This window comes from Ranitomeya imitator, chromosome 8 (genome assembly GCF_032444005.1).
Source record: "Ranitomeya imitator isolate aRanImi1 chromosome 8, aRanImi1.pri, whole genome shotgun sequence".
In the NCBI taxonomy this organism is placed as follows: Eukaryota; Metazoa; Chordata; class Amphibia; order Anura; family Dendrobatidae; genus Ranitomeya; species Ranitomeya imitator.
The window spans coordinates 86031292-86048889 of record NC_091289.1 but is presented as its reverse complement, the minus strand read 5'-3'; the positions used below and the strand labels follow the sequence as shown (position 1 = coordinate 86048889).

At 44.3% G+C, this 17598-nt stretch overlaps 1 protein-coding gene across 2 annotated transcripts in view; it reads left to right on the top strand.

Moving 5' to 3' along the window:
• The first annotated feature begins 1042 nt into the window (after window positions 1-1042).
• Window positions 1043-17598, top strand: part of FIRRM (FIGNL1 interacting regulator of recombination and mitosis) — a 693335-nt gene continuing 676779 nt past the window's right edge. For both annotated transcript variants that reach the window (XM_069737142.1, XM_069737143.1), the window contains exon 1: window positions 1043-1281. In XM_069737142.1, the coding sequence (XP_069593243.1) occupies window positions 1184-1281 (98 nt within the window). In that variant the 5' untranslated portion in view covers window positions 1043-1183. The remainder of the gene's footprint in view (window positions 1282-17598) is intronic.

The following is a 17598-nucleotide window of genomic DNA, read 5'->3' as shown; positions in this document are numbered from 1 at the left end:
ATGTAGTATATAGCACAGACATGTAGTATACAGCACAGCCCCCCTCCCCCCCAAAATGGCTCCATAGTCCAGTACTCACTTATAGTTACAAAAAAAAACACTCCTCACCCCTCAACGTGCCCGCGCTGCTCCCTGCTCCGGTCTCGGCGGCTGCCGCTGGACTGCCTGACACACGAGTGCGCGATGACGACAGGTGGACCCCCTGCCTCACAGAGGCCCCATAGCGGCTGCTGATGTGCCGCTAGCTGAAGGCCCCTGGGGGAGCTGGGGCCCTAGGTAGCTGCCTGCCCCTAACACCAGCCCTGAATGGGCCCCCTGTCTCGCCAGGGCCCCGGCACTTGCCCGGGTACGCCGGGTGCTGCCGCCGACCCCGAGTATGGAGCATCATGTGTGGCCATTATACAGTATTGAGCACTGTGTGGTCATTATACAGTATGGAGCATCATGTGTGGCCATATTTTTTTGTTTATAATTATTGTTTATGAAACAGTGAGATCAGTAGTGCTAAATGGGTGTGGTTGGGATGTGGATATGGGTGTGACTAGTTGTGAAATGGGTGTGGTCAGAGGTGTGGCCTAAAATTCACCACGGCGCGCCGCAAAGCTTTATCCCTTTTTTCCTTCTTCAAACGTTGGGAGGTATATGATTTGACTGCGCCCCTACTTGTATATGTTTGAGGAAAAGGAATGTGTAAATGGGTGTGGCTTAAAAAATGGGTGTGGTTTTCCTACACACACAGAACCTGTTGTTAAAAATTTGAATCCCACCCCTGCCGGTAACGGTCCGGTTCCCATGATTGCGGGTTCACTTTCACCAGGATGTACTTGAACAACCCATCAGTCTATGAAGACCTCGACGAGCGCAGACATAGCAGTTACCGCTCCAGTCCTGATCAGCCCACGGAGAAGCGGGACATTCGATTATATGGAGGAGCTATAATAAACGTGTACGTGTATGGCCATATAGGCGGGGCAGCAGAGATCCGCGCTGGCCGCTAGGTGGCTGTACTGACCTGAGGTAAAACAGATTTGGCGGCCCGATGACATCATCACACTGTGCGCCTTGCATGTCGGTGGTGTCACTATGTGGACAGATTTTTAGTTCTCGCGATATTTTCTCTGGACTAGCGGTCTGTAGTTTCAATGGCTCTTTGAGTGTTTGAAATCCTGAGTGAGTAGTCGGCATGTCACAAGCGGATCTGCTGGAGGAGATGAGCGGATGGAGCCCGGAGACGTGTCAGAGAGAGCTGCCGGCCGCCCTGCCTCAGCTGTGTATATCCTTGTGTATATTCCTGCAGTAGTTCGTCCTGTCTAATGTCTGTGCTGTGCAGTAAGGTTGTGCCCGCAGGCGGCATGGTGCTTGGTCACTATTGCTAATGTATGCACCACACTGCATATTGTGGCGGGACGGGTCCATGTACTTAGGCCAAGTTCCCACACAGCGAATACAGCGCATTTTCTGTTGTGTTCTCAGTTGTTGAAACTCTGCTGAGACTTAATGTAGGTGCCCACGATCAGGAACTGCTGCGGGGTTGAAGCTGTAACCGCGTAGTGGGATGGGAATTCTCCAAACCCCCATGTCTGCTATACGTGCATGTGCGCTTGTGGCTCACCCCCAGAGGCTGACATGCTGCTTGTCTAGAAAGACCGCAATATGGCTACGTTCAGATTTGCGTTGTGCGCCGCTGCGTCGGCGACGCAACGCACAATGCAAATAAAAACGCTGCGTTTTGCGACGCATGCGTCCTTTTTTGCCGAAATTTGGACGCAAGAAAAATTTAACGTGTTGCATTTTCTGCGCCCAACGCTTGCGGCAAAAAAAAAACGCATGCGTCGCACTACGCAGCACAACGCATGTCCATGCGCCCCCCCATGTTAAATATAGGGGCGCATGACGCATGCGTTGCCGCAGCGTTTCCCGACGCAGCGTCGGGAAACGCTAATGTGAACGTTGCCTATGTCCGTTTCTCTTGTGGAGACGCTAGTATTCATAGACATGTAACGAGGCTGAAGTTGGTTTCTTATTCGTTAGTTTCTTATTCAGCAATTTTTTTTCTTGTCAGGTTTTTATAGGTTTAACAAGAAAAACTAAGCATCAAAATAATAACATACAATGCAGCAGTGAGGAGCCTGCTGTGAATACACTTAAAAAAAAAGCTACAAAAACAATAAAACTGGCACAAAAATGGGCATCAAAGTGGGCACCAAAGAGCGTTGAAGAAAGTTAAATGACTGGGCCACTGATCTCACACTGCAGACATATAGAACAGGGCACCCCACATCAAACCCAGATCTCTCCAGCCTGGCCCACATAGGTTCTGGGCATCAGAACTGGCATCAAAGTGGGCAAACAGCTCATTTTCATATATTTGAATATGTAACTGATGTTTTTAAGGGGTTAAATGCCCTTGGGCTACTGATACCACAGTGCATACCTATTTAACGGGGAGCCCCACATCAAAAACAGGTGTCTTCAGCCTGGCCAAAATAGGTTCTGCGCATCAGAACTGGCATCAAAGTTGGCATACAGCCCATTTTCACAGATTTGAATAAGTAACTGATGTTTTTAAGGGGTTAAATGACTTTGGACCACTGACCTCACACTAAGAATGCATAGATAGTGATGGCCCGCATCAAACCCAGTTCCTTCCAGCCTGGCCCAAATGGGTTCTGGGCATCAAAATGGGCATTCAGCCCATTTTCACACATTTGAATAAGTAACTGATGTCTTTAAGGGGTTAAATGACTTTAGGCCACTGATCTCACACTAAGAATACACAGAAATTCTCAGTGTGAGATCAATGGCCCAAAGTCATTTAACCCCTTAAAAACATCAGTTACTTATTCAAATCTGAGAAAATGAGCTGTTTGCCAACATTGATGCCAGTTCTGAGGCCCAGAACCCATTTCGGCCAGGCTGAAGAGACCTGGTTTTGATGTGGGGCTCTCTGTTCTATATGTACGCACTGTGGTATCAGTGGCCCAAAGGCATTTAACCCCTTAAAAACATCAGTTACTTATTCAAATATGTGAAAATAGGCTGTTTGCCCACTGATGCCAATTCTGGTGCCCAGAACCCACTTGGGCCAGGCTGGAGGGACCTGGGTTTGATGCAGAGCATCACTATCTGTGTATTTTAAGTGTGCTATCAGTGGCCCAAAGTCATTTAACCCCATAAAAACACCAGTTACTTATTCAAATGGCCAAAATCGACTGTCTTCCCAATTTGATGCCAGTTCTGATGCCTAGAACCCATTTGGGCCAGGCTGGAGGCACCTGAGTTTGATAGAGGGCATCACTATCTATGTATTAGTGTGAAATCAGTGGCCCCATTTCATTTAACCCCTTAAAAACATCAGTTACTTATTCAAATCTGTGACAATGGGCTATGTGCCCACTTTGATGCCAATTCTGGTGCCCAGAACCCATTTGGACCTGGCTGGAGGGACCTGAGTTTGATGCAGACCATCAGTCTCTGTGTATTCGTAGTGAGAGATCAGTGGCCCAAAGTCATTTAACCCCTTAAAAATCAGTTACTTATTCAAATCTGAAAAATAAGCTGTTTGCCAAATTTGATGCCAGTTCTAATGCCCAGAACCCATTTGGGCTAGGATGGAGGCACCTGGGTTTGATACAGGGCCTCACTATCTATGTATCCTTTGTGTGAGATCAGTGGCCCAAGGTCATTTAACTCCTTAAAAACATCAGTTACTTATTCAAATCTATGAAAATGGGCTGTATGCCCATTTTGATGCCAATTCTGATGCCAAGAACCCATTTGGGCCCAGCTGGAAGGACCTGGGTTTGATGCGGGTTGTCACCATCTATTATTATTATTATTTTTTGTTATAGCGCCATTTATTCCATGGCGCTTTACATGTGAGGAGGGGTATACATAATAAAAACAAGTACAATAATCTTAAACAATACAAGTCATAACTGGTACAGGAGGAGTGAGGACCCTGCCCGCGAAGGCTCACAATCTACAAGGGATGGGTGAGGATACAGTAGGTGAGGATAGAGCTGGTCATGCAGCGATTTGGTCGATCGGTGGCTACTGCAGGTTGTAGGCTTGTCGGAAGAGGTGGGTCTTCAGGTTCTTTTTGAAGGTTTCGATGGTAGGCGAGAGTCTGATGTGTTGTGATCGGTCGCATCTTGGCACTTTCCAGGTTGAAATCTGTTTATCCCCCAGGCCCCCATGGATTACAGCATGGGACAGAACGACGGATAGGTGAGGGATATACGATACAAATCAAAAGTTTGGACACACTTTCTCATTTAAAGGGAACCTGTCATCTGAATTTGGCGGGACTGGTTTTGGGTCATATGGGCGGAGTTTACGGGTGTTTGATTCACCCTTTCCTTACCTGCTGGCTGCATGCTGGCTGCAATATTGGATTGAAGGTCATTCTCTGTCCTCCATAGTACACACCTGCACAAGGCAAGATTGCTTTGCGCAGGCGTGTACTATGGAGGACAGAGAATGAACTTCAATCCAATATTGCAGCCAGCATGCAGTCAGCGGGTAAGGAAAGGGTGAATCAAACACCCAAAACCTCCGCCCATATGACCCAAAACCAGTCCCGCCAAATTCAGGTGACAGAGTCCCTTTAAAGATTTTTCTGTGTTTTCCTGACTATGAAAATTGTAAATTCACACTGAAGGCATCAAAACTATGAATTAATACATGTGGAATTATATACTTAACAAAAAAGTGTGAAACAACTGAAAATATGTCTTATATTCTAGGTTCTTCAAAGTAGCCACCTTTTGCTTTCATGACTGCTTTGCACACTCTTGGCATTCTTTTGATGAGCTTCAAGACATAGTCACCAGAAATGGTTTTCACTTCACAGATGTGCCCTGTCAGGTTTTATTAGTGGGATGTCTTGCCTTATAAATGGGGTTGGGACCATCAGTTGTGTTGAGCAGAAAGAAGTCTGGTGGATACACAGCTGATAGTCCTACTGAATAGACTGTTAGAATTTGTATTATGGCAAGAAAAAAGCATATAAGTAAAGAAAAACGAGTGGCCATCATTACTTTAAGAAATGAAGGTCAGTCAGTCCGAAAAATTGGGAAAACTTTGAAAGTGTCCCCAAGTGCAGTTGCAAAAACCATCAAGCGCTACAAAGAAACTGGCTCACATGAGGACAGCCCCAGGAAAGGAAGACCAAGAGTCATCTCTGCTTCTGAGGATAAGTTTATCCGAGTCACCAGCCTCAGAAATCGCAGGTTTACACGAGCTCAGATTAGAGACCAGGTCAATGCAACACAGAGTTCTAGCAGAAGACACATCTCTACAACAACTTTTAATGGGAGACTTTGTGCAGCAGGCCTTCATGGTGCAATAGCTGCTAGGAAACCACTGCTAAGGACAGGCAACAAACTGAAGAGACTTGTTTGGACTAAAGAACACAAGGAATGGACATTAGACCAGTGGAAATCTGTGCTTTGGTCTGATGAGTCCAAATTTGAGATCTTTGGTTCCAACCACTGTGTCTTTGTGCAATGCAGAAAAGGTGAACGAATGGACTCTACGTGCCTGGTTCCCACCGTGAAGCATGAAGGAGGAGGTGTGGGGGTGCTTTGCTGTGGACACTGTTGGGAATTTATTCAAAATTGAAGGCATGCTGAACCAGCTTGGCTACCACAGCATCTTGCAGCAGCATGCTATTTCATCCGGTTTGCATTTAGTTGGACCATCATTTATTTTTCAACAGGACAATGACGCAAAACACACCTCCAGGCTGTGTAAGGGCTAAGAAGGAGAGTGATGGGGTGCTACGCCAGATGACCTGGCCTCCAGTCACCAGACCTGAAGCCAATCGAGATGGTTTGGGGTGAGCTGGACCACAGAGTGAAGGCAAAAAAGCCAACAAGTGCTAAGCATCTCTGGGAACTCCTTCAAGATTGTTGGAAGACCATTTCCGGTGACGACCTCTTGAAGCTCATTAAGAGAATGCCAAGGGTGTCAAAGCAGTCATGAAAGCAAAAGGTGGCTACTTTGAAGAACCTAGAATATAAGACATAATTTCTGTTGTTCCACACTTTTTTGTTAAGTATATAATTCCACATATGTTAATTCATAGTTTTGATGCCTTCAGTGTGAATGTACAATTTTCATAGCCATGAAAACACTGAAAAATCTTTAAATGAGAAGGTGTCCAAACTTTTGGTTTGTACTGTATATATACAGTTAGGTCCATATATGTTAGGGGTCGAGTTCCCGCTTCTGCACAGGGGGAATCTCGAACCACCTCCGCTGCGGTCTCCCATTCTTGTCCAGCCGCAGTGGAGTCTGCTCAGCAAAGACGTCGGTCCCAGCGTCTTGCTCATTCTCACTCTGTTCTGAGAGTTACTGCTGCTTCTCCAGTCTCTGCCATTAAAGTCAGTGCTGGTCAGCAGCGAGCGGACTTCTCTGGGACTAAGTCCTTGTCTGCACGTACTGAGCATGCCCAGGGTAAGATCTCCCGTTGGAGATCGAGGGTCATGTGCTCAGGCTCTGCAGCACATTCCATTGGTCCTCTTGGCAGGTCTTGGAAGGGCAAAAGTGCTGTAGCCACTTCCTGTGCTGCAACTATATAAACTGCGCATGACCGCACGGCCATGCGCTAGTATTGTCTTACAATTGTTAATGTGTGTATATTGTGAGTGCAAGTCGTCCTTGGATACCCCTACCCTAGTGAATGTCTGTTCGCGGAAGGTGTATGGTTGCTATCTAGCGCCCGACTTATCCTACAGCACGAATCACACATTACAGCGTCCAGTTGCTGTGACCGCCAGTACGGCGCCGTGCACTTCCTCTGTGCTTTCCTTACCCAAGCCTGGGTGGTTAGTGGCGTTCGTCAGTGCGGCACTGCATGCACTCTTGTGCCTTAATATTGGTATTCAGTTTCCTTACGCACCCAGTTGCGGTGTTGTGCCAGCAAGGGTCTAATCGGACTTCAATCCTAGTTGGGGTTGAGTTCGCTGACTACTTGCTCGCGCTTTAGGTGCGGTACCGCGGTCCTGTGACTTAACGGGATTGCTTCTTTCACGCTGGGTGAGGTTTAACCCACGCGTGTATACTTTAGTGTACCGCCATATAGTCTGCAAATTGCTAGCAGCAGGTTTTCACCTGCACGGTGGACCCCGGACTGCGAACGCATCTATATCATCTGTCTTGGTGCGTTCCGCCAGTCCTAACATATATATTTGGACAGAGACAACATTTTTCTAATTTTGGTTATTTACTTTACCACAATGAATTTTAACCCCTTTACCCCCAAGGGTGGTTTGCACGTTATGGACCGGGCCAATTTTTACAATTCTGACCACTGTCCCTTTATGAGGTTATAACTCTGGAACGCTTTAACGGATCCCGGTGATTCTGACATTGTTTTCTCGTGACATATTGTACTTCATGATAGTGGTAAAATTTCTTTGATATTACCTGCGTTTATTTGTGAAAAAAACGGAAATATGGCGAAAATTTTGAAAATTTCGCAATTTTCCAACTTTGAATTATTATGCAATTAAATCACAGAGATATGTCACACAACATACTTAATAAGTAACATTTCCCACATGTCTACTTTACATCAGCACAATTTTGGAACCAAACTTTTTTTTTGTTAGGGAGTTGTAAGGGTTAAAAGTTGACCAGCAATTTCTCATTTTTACAACATCATTTTATTTTAGGGACTACATCTCATTTGAAGTCATTTTGAGGGGTCTATATGATAGAAAATACCCAAGTGTGACACCATTCTAAAAACTGCACCCCTCAAGGTTCTCAAAACCTCATTCAAGAAGTTTATTAACCCTTCAGGTGTTTAACAGGAATTTTTGGAATGTTTAACCCCTTTACCCCCAAGGGTGGTTTGCACGTCAATGACCAGGCCAATTTTTACAATTCTGACCACTGTCCCTTTATGAGGTTATAACTCCGAAACGCTTCAACGGATCCTGGTGATTCTGACATTGTTTTCTCGTGACATATTGTACTTCATGATAGTGGTAAAATTTCTTTGATAGTACCTGCGTTTATTTGTGAAAAAAATGGAAATTTGGCAAAAATTTTGAAAATTTCGCAATTTTCAAACTTTGAATTTTTATGCAATTAAATCACAGAGATATGTCACACAAAATACTTAATAAGTAACATTTCCCACATGTTTCCTTTACATCAGCATAATTTTGGAACCAATTTTTTTTTTGTTAGGGAGTTATAAGGGTTAAAAGTTGACCAGCAATTTCTCATTTTTACAACACCATTTTTTTTTAGGGACCACGTCTCATTTGAAGTCATTTTGAGGGGTCTATATGATAGAAAATGCCCAAGTGTGACACCATTCTAAAAACTGCACCCCTCAAGGTGCTCAAAACCACATTCAAGAAGTTTATTAACCCTTCAGGTGTTTAATAGGAATTTTTGGAATGTTTAAATAAAAATGAACATTTAACTTTTTTACACAAAAAATTTACTTCAGCTCCAATTTGTTTTATTTTACCAAGGGTAACAGGAGAAATTGGACCTCAAAAGTTGTTGTCCAATTTGTCCTGAGTACGCTGATACCCCATATGTGGCAGTAAACCACTGTTTGGGCGCATGGGAGAGCTCGGAAGGGAAGGAGCGCAGTTTGACTTTTCAATGCAAAATTGACAGAAATTGAGATGGGACGCCATGTTGCGTTTGGAGAGCCACTGATGTGCCTAAACATTGAAACCCCCCACAAGTGACACCATTTTGGAAAGTAGACCCCCTAAGGAACTTATCTAGAGGTGTGGTGAGCACTTTGACCCACCAAGTGCTTCACAGAAGTTTATAATGCAGAACCGTAAAAATAAAAAATCATATTTTTTCACAAAAATTATATTTTTGCCCCCAATTTTTTATTTTTCCAAGGGTAAGAGAAGAAATTGGACCTCAAAAGTTGTTGTCCAATTTGTCCCGAGTACGCTGATACCCCATATGTGGCAGTAAACCACTGTTTGGGCGCATGGGAGAGCTCGGAAGGGAAGGAGCGCCGTTTGACTTTTCAATGCAAAATTGACAGGAATTGAGATGGGACGCCATGTTGCGTTTGGAGAGCCACTGATGTGCCTAAACATTGAAACCCCCCACAAGTGACACCATTTTGGAAAGTAGACCCCCTAAGGAACTTATCTGGATGTGTGGTGAGCACTTTGACCCACCAAGGGCTTCACAGAAGTTTATAATGCAGAGCCATAAAAATAAAACAAAATTTTTTTCCCACAAAAATTATTTTTTAGCCCCCAGTTTTGTATTTTCCCTAGGGTAACAGGAGAAATTGGACCCCAAAAGTTGTTGTCCAATTTGTCCTGAGTACGCTGATACCCCATATGTTGGGGTAAACCCCTGTTTGGGCACACAGGAGAGCTCGGAAGGGAAGGAGCACTGTTTTACTTTTTCAACGCAGAATTGGCTGGAATTGAGATCGGACGCCATGTCGTGTTTGGAGAGCCCCTGATGTGCCGAAACAGTGGAAACCCCCCAATTATAACTGAAACCCTAATCTAAACACACCCCTAACCCTAATTCCAACGGTAACCCTAACCACACCTCTAACCCTGACACACCCCTAACCCTAATCCCAACCCTATTCCCAACTGTAAATGTAATCTAAACCCTAACCCTAACTTTAGCCCCAACCCTAACTGTAGCCCCAACCCTAACCCTAGCCCTAACCCTAGCCCTAACCCTAACCCTAGCCCTAACCCTAGCCCTAACCCTAGCCCTAACCCTAGCCCTAACCCTAGCCCTAGCCCTAACCCTAGCCCTAACCCTAGCCCTAATGGGAAAATGGAAATAAATACATTTTTTTTTATTTTTCCCTAACTAAGGGGGTGATGAAGGGGGGTTTGATTTACTTTTATAGCGAGTTTTTTAGCGGATTTTTATGATTGGCAGCCGTCACACACTGAAAGACCCTTTTTATTGCAAAAAATATTTTTTGCAATACCACATTTTGAGAGCTATAATTTTTCCATATTTTGGTCCACATAGTCATGTGAGGTCTTGTTTTTTGCGGGACGAGTTGACGTTTTTATTGAAAACATTTTTGGGCACGTGACATTTTTTGATCGCTTTTTATTCCGATTTTTGTGAGGAAGAATGACCAAAAGCCAGCTATTCATGAATTTCTATTGGGGGAGGCGTTTATACCGTTCCGCGTTTGGTAAAATTGATAAATCAGTTTTATTCTTCGGGTCAGTACGATTACAGCGATACCTCATTTATATCATTTTTTTATGGTTTGGCGCTTTTATACGATAAAAACTATTTTACAGAAAAAATAATTATTTTTGCATCGCTTTATTCTCAGGACTATAACTTTTTTATTTTTTTGCTGATGATGCTGTATGGCGGCTCTTTTTTTGCGGGACAATATGACGCTTTCAGCGGTACCATGGTTATTTATATCTGTCCTTTTGATCGCGTGTTATTCCACTTTTTGTTCGGCGGTATGATAATAAAGCGTTGTTTTTTGCCTCGTTTTTTTTTTTTTTTTCTTACGGTGTTTACTGAAGGGGTTAACTAGTGGGACAGTTTTATAGGTCGGGTCGTTACGGACGCGGCGATACTAAATATGTGTACTTTTATTGGTTTTTTTTTTTTATTTAGATGAAGAAATGTATTTATGGGAATAATATATTTTTTTTTTTTTCATTATTTTGGAATATTTTTTTTAATTTTTTTTACACATTTGGAAATTTTTTTTTTTTTACTTTTTTACTTTGTCCCAGGGGGGGACATCACAGATCAGTGATCTGACAGTTTGCACAGCACTCTGTCAGATCACTGATCTGACATGCAGCGCTGCAGCCTTCACAGTGCCTGCTCTGAGCAGGCTCTGTGAAGCCACCTCCCTCCCTGCAGGACCCGGATCCGCGGCCATCTTGGATCCGGGGCTGGAGGGAGCAGGGAGGGAGGTGAGACCCTCGCAGCAACGCGATCACATCGCGTTGCTCTGGGGGTCTCAGGGAAGCCCGCAGGGAGCCCCCTCCCTGCGCGGTGCTTCCCTGCACCGCCGGCACATCGCGATCATCTTTGATCGCGGTGTGCCAGGGGTTAATGTGCCGGGGGCGGTCCGTGACCGCTCCTGGCACATAGTGCCGGATGTCAGCTGCGATAAGCAGCTGACACCCGGCCGCGATCGGCCGCGCTCCCCCCGTGAGCGCGGCCGATCGGCTATGACGTACTATCCCGTCCAGGGTCAGATAAGCCCAGGGCACCTCGACGGGATAGTACCTCTAAGGTCACAGAGGGGTTAAATAAAAATGAACATTTAACTTTTTTTCACAAAAAATTTACTTCAGCTCCAATTTGTTTTATTTTACCAAGGGTTACAGGAGAAAATGGACCCCAAACCTTGTTGTACAATTTGTCCTGAGTACGCCGATACCCCATAAGTGGAGGTAAACTACTGTTTGGGCGCATGACAGAGCTTGGAAGCGAAGGAGCGCCATTTGACTCTTTAATGCAAAATTGACTGGAATTGAGATGAGACGCCATGTTGCGTTTGGAGAGCCACTGATGTGCCTAAACATTGAAACCCCCCACAAGTGACACCATTTTGGAAAGTAGACCCCCTAAGGAACTTATCTAGAGGTGTGGTGAGCACTTTGACCCACCAAGAGCTTCACAGACGTTTATAATGCAGAGCCGTAAAAATAAAACAAAACATTTTTCCCACAAATATTTTTTAACCCCCAGTTTTGTATTTTCCCGAGGGTAACAGGAGAAATTGGACCCCAAAATTTGTTGTGCAATTTGTCCTGAGTGCGCTGATACCCCATATGTGGGGGGGAACCACCGTTTGGGTGCATGGGAAGGGAAGGAGCGCCATTTGAAATACAGACTTAGATGGAATGGTCTGCAGGTGTCACAATGGTCTGCAGGTGTCACATTGCGTTTGCAGAGCCCCTAATGTACCTAAACAGTAGAAACCCCCCGCAAGTGACCCCATATTGGAAACCAGACCCCCCAAGGAACTTATCTAGATGTGTTGTGAGAACTTTGAGCCCCCAAGTGTTTCACTACAGTTTATAACGCAGAGCCGTGAAAATTAAAAAATCTTTTTTTCCCACAAAAATTATTTTTTGGCCCCCAGTTTTGTATTTTCCCAAGGGTAACAGGAGAAATTGGACCCCAAAAGTTGTCCAATTTGTCCTGAGTACGCTGATACCCCATATGTTGGGGTAAACTCCTGTTTGGGCACACGGGAGAGCTCGGAAGGGAAGGAGCACTGTTTTACTTTTTCAACGCAGAATTGGCTGGAATGTCGCATTTGGAGAGCCCCTGATGTGTCTAAACAGTGGAAACCCCCCAATTATAACTGAAACCGTAATCCAAACACACCCCTAACCCTAATTCCAACGGTAACCCTAACCACACCTCTAACCCAGACACACCCCTAACCCTAATCCCAACCCTATTTTCAACCGCAAATGTAATCTAAACCCTAACTTTAGCCCCAGCCTTAACTGTAGTCTTAACCCTAACTGTAGCCTTAAAGGGAACCTGTCACCCCGTTTTTTGAGATTGAGCTATAAATACTGTTAAATAGGGCCTGCGCTGTGTGTTCCTATAGTGTATGTAGTGTACCCCGATTCCCCACCTATGCTGAGAAATAACTTACCAAAGTCGCCGTTTTCGCCTGTCAATCAGGCTGGTCAGGTCGGGAGGGCGTGTTCACAGCGCTGGTTCTTCCTCAGCTTTACGTTGGTGGCGTAGTGGTGAACAAGCAGCGCGCGATCTGCGCTGTCATCCCTTTCGTCGGTGGGGGCGGCCATCTTCCTGGGGCCGCGCGTGCGCAGATCGAGTGCTCTGCTGCACGGGGCTTCAGGAAAATGGCCGCGGGATGCCGCGCGTGCACATTAGAGATCGCGGCGGCCATTTTCCTAAAGCCGAGTTTGCATCTCGGCTTTGGGAAAATGGCCGCCGCGATCTCTAATGCGCACGCGCGGCATCCCGCGGCCATTTTCCTGAAGCCCCGTGCAGCAGAGCACTCCATCTGCGCACGCGCGGCCCCAGGAAGATGGCCGCCCCCACCGACGAAAGGGATGACAGCGCAGATCGCGCGCTGCTTGTTCACCACTACGCCACCAACGTAAAGCTGAGGAAGAACCAGCGCTGTGAACACGCCCTCACGACCTGACCAGCCTGATTGACAGGTGAAAACGGCGACTTTGGTAAGTTATTTCTCAGCATAGGTGGGGAATCGGGGTACACTACATACACTATATAGGAACACACAGCGCAGGCCCTATTTAACAGTATTTATAGCTCAATCTCAAAAAACGGGGTGACAGGTTCCCTTTAACCCTAACTGTAGCCTTAACCCTAGCCCTAACCCTAATGGGAAAATGGAAATAAATACATTTTTTTAATTTTTTTATTTTTCCCTAACTAAGGGGGTGATGAAGGGGGTTTGATTTACTTTTATAGCGGGTTTTTTAGCGGATTTTTATGATTGGCAGCCGTCACACACTGAAAGAAGTTTTTTATTGCCAAAAATATTTTTTGTGTTACCACATTTTGAGAGCTATAATTTTTCCATATTTTGGTCCACAGAGTCATGTGAGGTCTTGTTTTTTGCGGGACGAGATGACGTTTTTATTGGTAACATTTTTGGGCACGTGACATTTTTTGATCGCTTTTTATTCCGATTTTTGTGAGGCAGAATTACCAAAAACCAGCTATTCATGAATTTCTTTTGGGGGAGGCGTTTATACCGTTCCGCTTTTGGTAAAATTGATAAAGCAGTTTTATTCTTCGGGTCAGTACGATTACAGCGATACCTCATTTATATCATTTTTTTTATGTTTTGGCACTTTTATACGATAAAAACTATTTTATAGAAAAAATAATTATTTTTTCATCGCTTTATTCTGAGGACTATAACTTTTTTATTTTTTTGCTCATGATCCAAAGCATACCACATCATCTGTAAAACACGGCAGAGGCCATGTGATGGCTTGGGCATGCATGGCTGCCAGTGGCACTGGGTCGCTAGTGTTTATTGATGATGTGACACAGGACAGAAGCAGCGGAATGAATTCTGAGGCATTCAGAGACATACTGTGTGCTCAGATCCAGCCAAATGCAGCAAAACTGATTGGTCGTCGTTTCATACTACAGATGGACATTGACCCAAAACATAAAGCCAAAGCAACCCAGGAGTTTATTAAAGCAAAGAAGTGGAATATTCTTGAATGGTCGAGTCAGTCACCTGATCTCAACCCAATTGAGCATGCATTTCACTTGTTAAAGACAAAACTTCAGACAGGCCCACAAACAAACAGCAACTGAAAACCACCGCAGTGAAGGCCTGGTAGAGCATCAAAAAGGAGGAAACAAAGCGTCTGGTGATGTCCATGAGTTCAAGACTTCAGGCAGTCATTGCCAACAAAGGGTTTTCAACCAAGTACTAAAAATAAACATTTTATTTAACCCCTTCAAGACCCAGCCTATTTTGACCTTAAAGACCTTGCCGTTTTTTGCAATTCTGACCAGTGTCCCTTTATGAGGTAATAACTCAGGAACGCTTCAACGGATCCTAGCGGTTCTGAGATTGTTTTTTCGTGACATATTGGGCTTCATGTTAGTGGTAAATTTAGGTCAATAAATTCTGCATTTATTTGTGATAAACACGGAAATTTGGCGAAAATTTTGAAAATTTCGCAATTTTCACATTTTGAATTTTTATTCTGTTAAACCAGAGAGATATGTGACACAAAATAGTTAATAAATAACATTTCCCACATGTTTACTTTACATCAGCACAATTTTGGAAACAAAATTTTTTTTTGTTAGGAAGTTATAAGGGTTAAAATTCGACCAGCGATTTGTCATTTTTACAACGAAATTTACAAAACCATTTTTTTTAGGGACCACCTCACATTTGAAGTCAGTTTGAGGGGTCTATATGGCTGAAAATACCCAAAAGTGACACCATTCTAAAAACTGCACCCCTCAAGGTACTCAAAACCACATTCCAGAAGTTTATTAACCCTTCAGGTGCTTCACAGAAGCAGAAGCAACATGGAAGGAAAAAATGAACATTTAACTTTTTAGTCACAAAAATTATCTTTTAGCAACAATTTTTTTATTTTCCCAATGGTAAAAGGAGAAACTGAACCACGAAAGTTGTTGTCCAATTTGTCCTGAGTACGCTGATACCTCATATGTGGAGGTAAACCACTGTTTTGGCGCACGGCAGGGCTTGGAAGGGAAGGAGCGCCATTTGACTTTTTGAATCAAAAATTGGCTCCACTCTTTAGCGGACACCATGTCACGTTTGGAGAGCCCCCGTGTGCCTAAAAATTGGAGCTCCCCCACAAGTGACCCCATTTTGGAAACAAGACGCCCCAAGGAACTTATCTAGATGCATAGTGAGCACTTTGAACCCCCAGGTGCTTCACAAATTGATCCGTAAAAATGAAAAAGTACTTTTTTTTCGCAAAAAAATTCTTTTAGCCTCAATTTTTTCATTTTCACATGGGCAACAGGATAAAATGGATCCTAAAATGTGTTGGGCAATTTCTCCTGAGTACACCAATACCTCACATGTGGAGGTAAACCACTGTTTGGGCACATGGTAAGGCTCGGAAGGGAAGGAGCGCCATTTGACTTTTTGAATGAAAAATTATTTCCATCGTTAGCGGACACCATGTCGCGTTTGGATAGCTCCTGTGTGCCTAAACATTGGCGCTCCCCCACAAGTGACCCCATTTTGGAAACTAGACCCCCCAAGGAACTAATTTGGATGCCTAGTGAGCACTTTAAACCCTCAGGTGCTTCACAAATTGATCTGTAAAAATGAAAAAGTAATTTTTTTTCACAAAAAAATTCTTTTCGCCTCAATTTTTTCATTTTCACATGGGCAGTAGGATAAAATGGATCATAAAATTTGTTGGGCAATTTCTCCCGAGTACGCCGATACCTCATATGTGGGGGTAAACCACTGTTTGGGCACTCGGCAGGGCTCGGAAGAGAAGGCGCGCCATTTGACTTTTTGAATGGAAAATTAGCTCCAATTGTTAGCGGACACCATGTCGCGTTTGGAGAGCCCCTGTGTGCCTAAACATTGGAGCTCCCCCACAAGTGACCCCATTTTGGAAACTAGACCCCCCAAGGAACTTATCTAGATGCATATTGAGCACTTTAAACCCCCAGGTGCTTCACAGAAGTTTATAACGCAGAGCCATGAAAATAAAAAATAATTTTTCTTTCCTCAAAAATGATTTTTTAGCCTGGAATTTCCTATTTTGCCAAGGATAATAGGAGAAATTGGACCCCAAATATTGTTGTCCAGTTTGTCCTGAGTACGCTGATACCCCATATGTGGGGGTAAACCACTGTTTGGGCGCACGGCAGGGCTCGGAAGGGATGGCACGCCATTTGGCTTTTTAAATGGAAAATTAGCTCCAATCATTAGCGGACACCATGTCACGTTTGGAGAGCCCCTGTGTGCCTAAACATTGGAGATCCCCCAGAAATGACACCATTTTAGAAACTAGACCCCCAAAGGAACTAATCTAGATGTGTGGTGAGGACTTTGAACCCCCAAGTGCTTCACAGAAGTTTATAACGCAGAGCCATGAAAATAAAAAAAAAAATTATTTTCTCAAAAATGATCTTTTAGCCTGCAATTTTTTATTTTCCCAAGGGTAACAGGAGAAATTTGACCCCAAAAGTTGTTGTCCAGTTTCTCCTGAGTACGCTGATACCCCATATGTGGGGGTAAATCACTGTTTGGGCACATGCCGGGGCTCGGAAGTGAAGTAGTGACGTTTTGAAATGCAGACTTTGATGGAATGCTCTGTGGGCGTCACGTTGCATTTGCAGAGCCCCTGATGTGGCTTAACAGTAGAAACCCCCCACAAGTGACCCCATTTTGGAAACTAGACCCCCAAAGGAACTTATCTAGATGTGTGGTGAGCACTTTGAACCCCCAAGTGCTTCATAGAAGTTTATAATGCAGAGCCGTGAAAATAATAAATACGTTTTCTTTCCTCAAAAATAATTATTTAGCCCAGAATTTTTTAATTTTCCCAAGGGTAACAGGAGAAATTTGACCCCAATATTTGTTGTCCAGTTTCTCCTGAGTACGGTGATACCCCATATGTGGGGGTAAATCACTGTTTGGGCACATGCCGGGGCTCGGAATTGAAGTAGTGACGTTTTGAAATGCAGACTTTGATGGAATGCTCTGCGGGCGTCACGTTGCGTTTGCAGAGCCCCTGATGTGCCTAAACAGTAGAAACCCCCCACAAGTGACCCCATTTTAGAAACTAGACCCCCCAAGGAACTTATCTAGATATGTGGTGAGCACTTTGAACCCCCAAGTGCTTCACAGACGTTTACAACGCAGAGCCGTGAAAATAAAAAATCATTTTTCTTTCCTCAAAAATTATGTTTTAGCAAGCATTTTTTTAGATTCACAAGGGTAACAGGAGAAATTGGACCCCAGTAATTGTTGCGCAGTTTGTCCTGAGTATGCTGGTACCCCATATGTGGGGGTAAACCACTGTTTGGGCACACGTCAGGGCTCGGAAGTGAGGGAGCACCATTTGACTTTTTGAATAC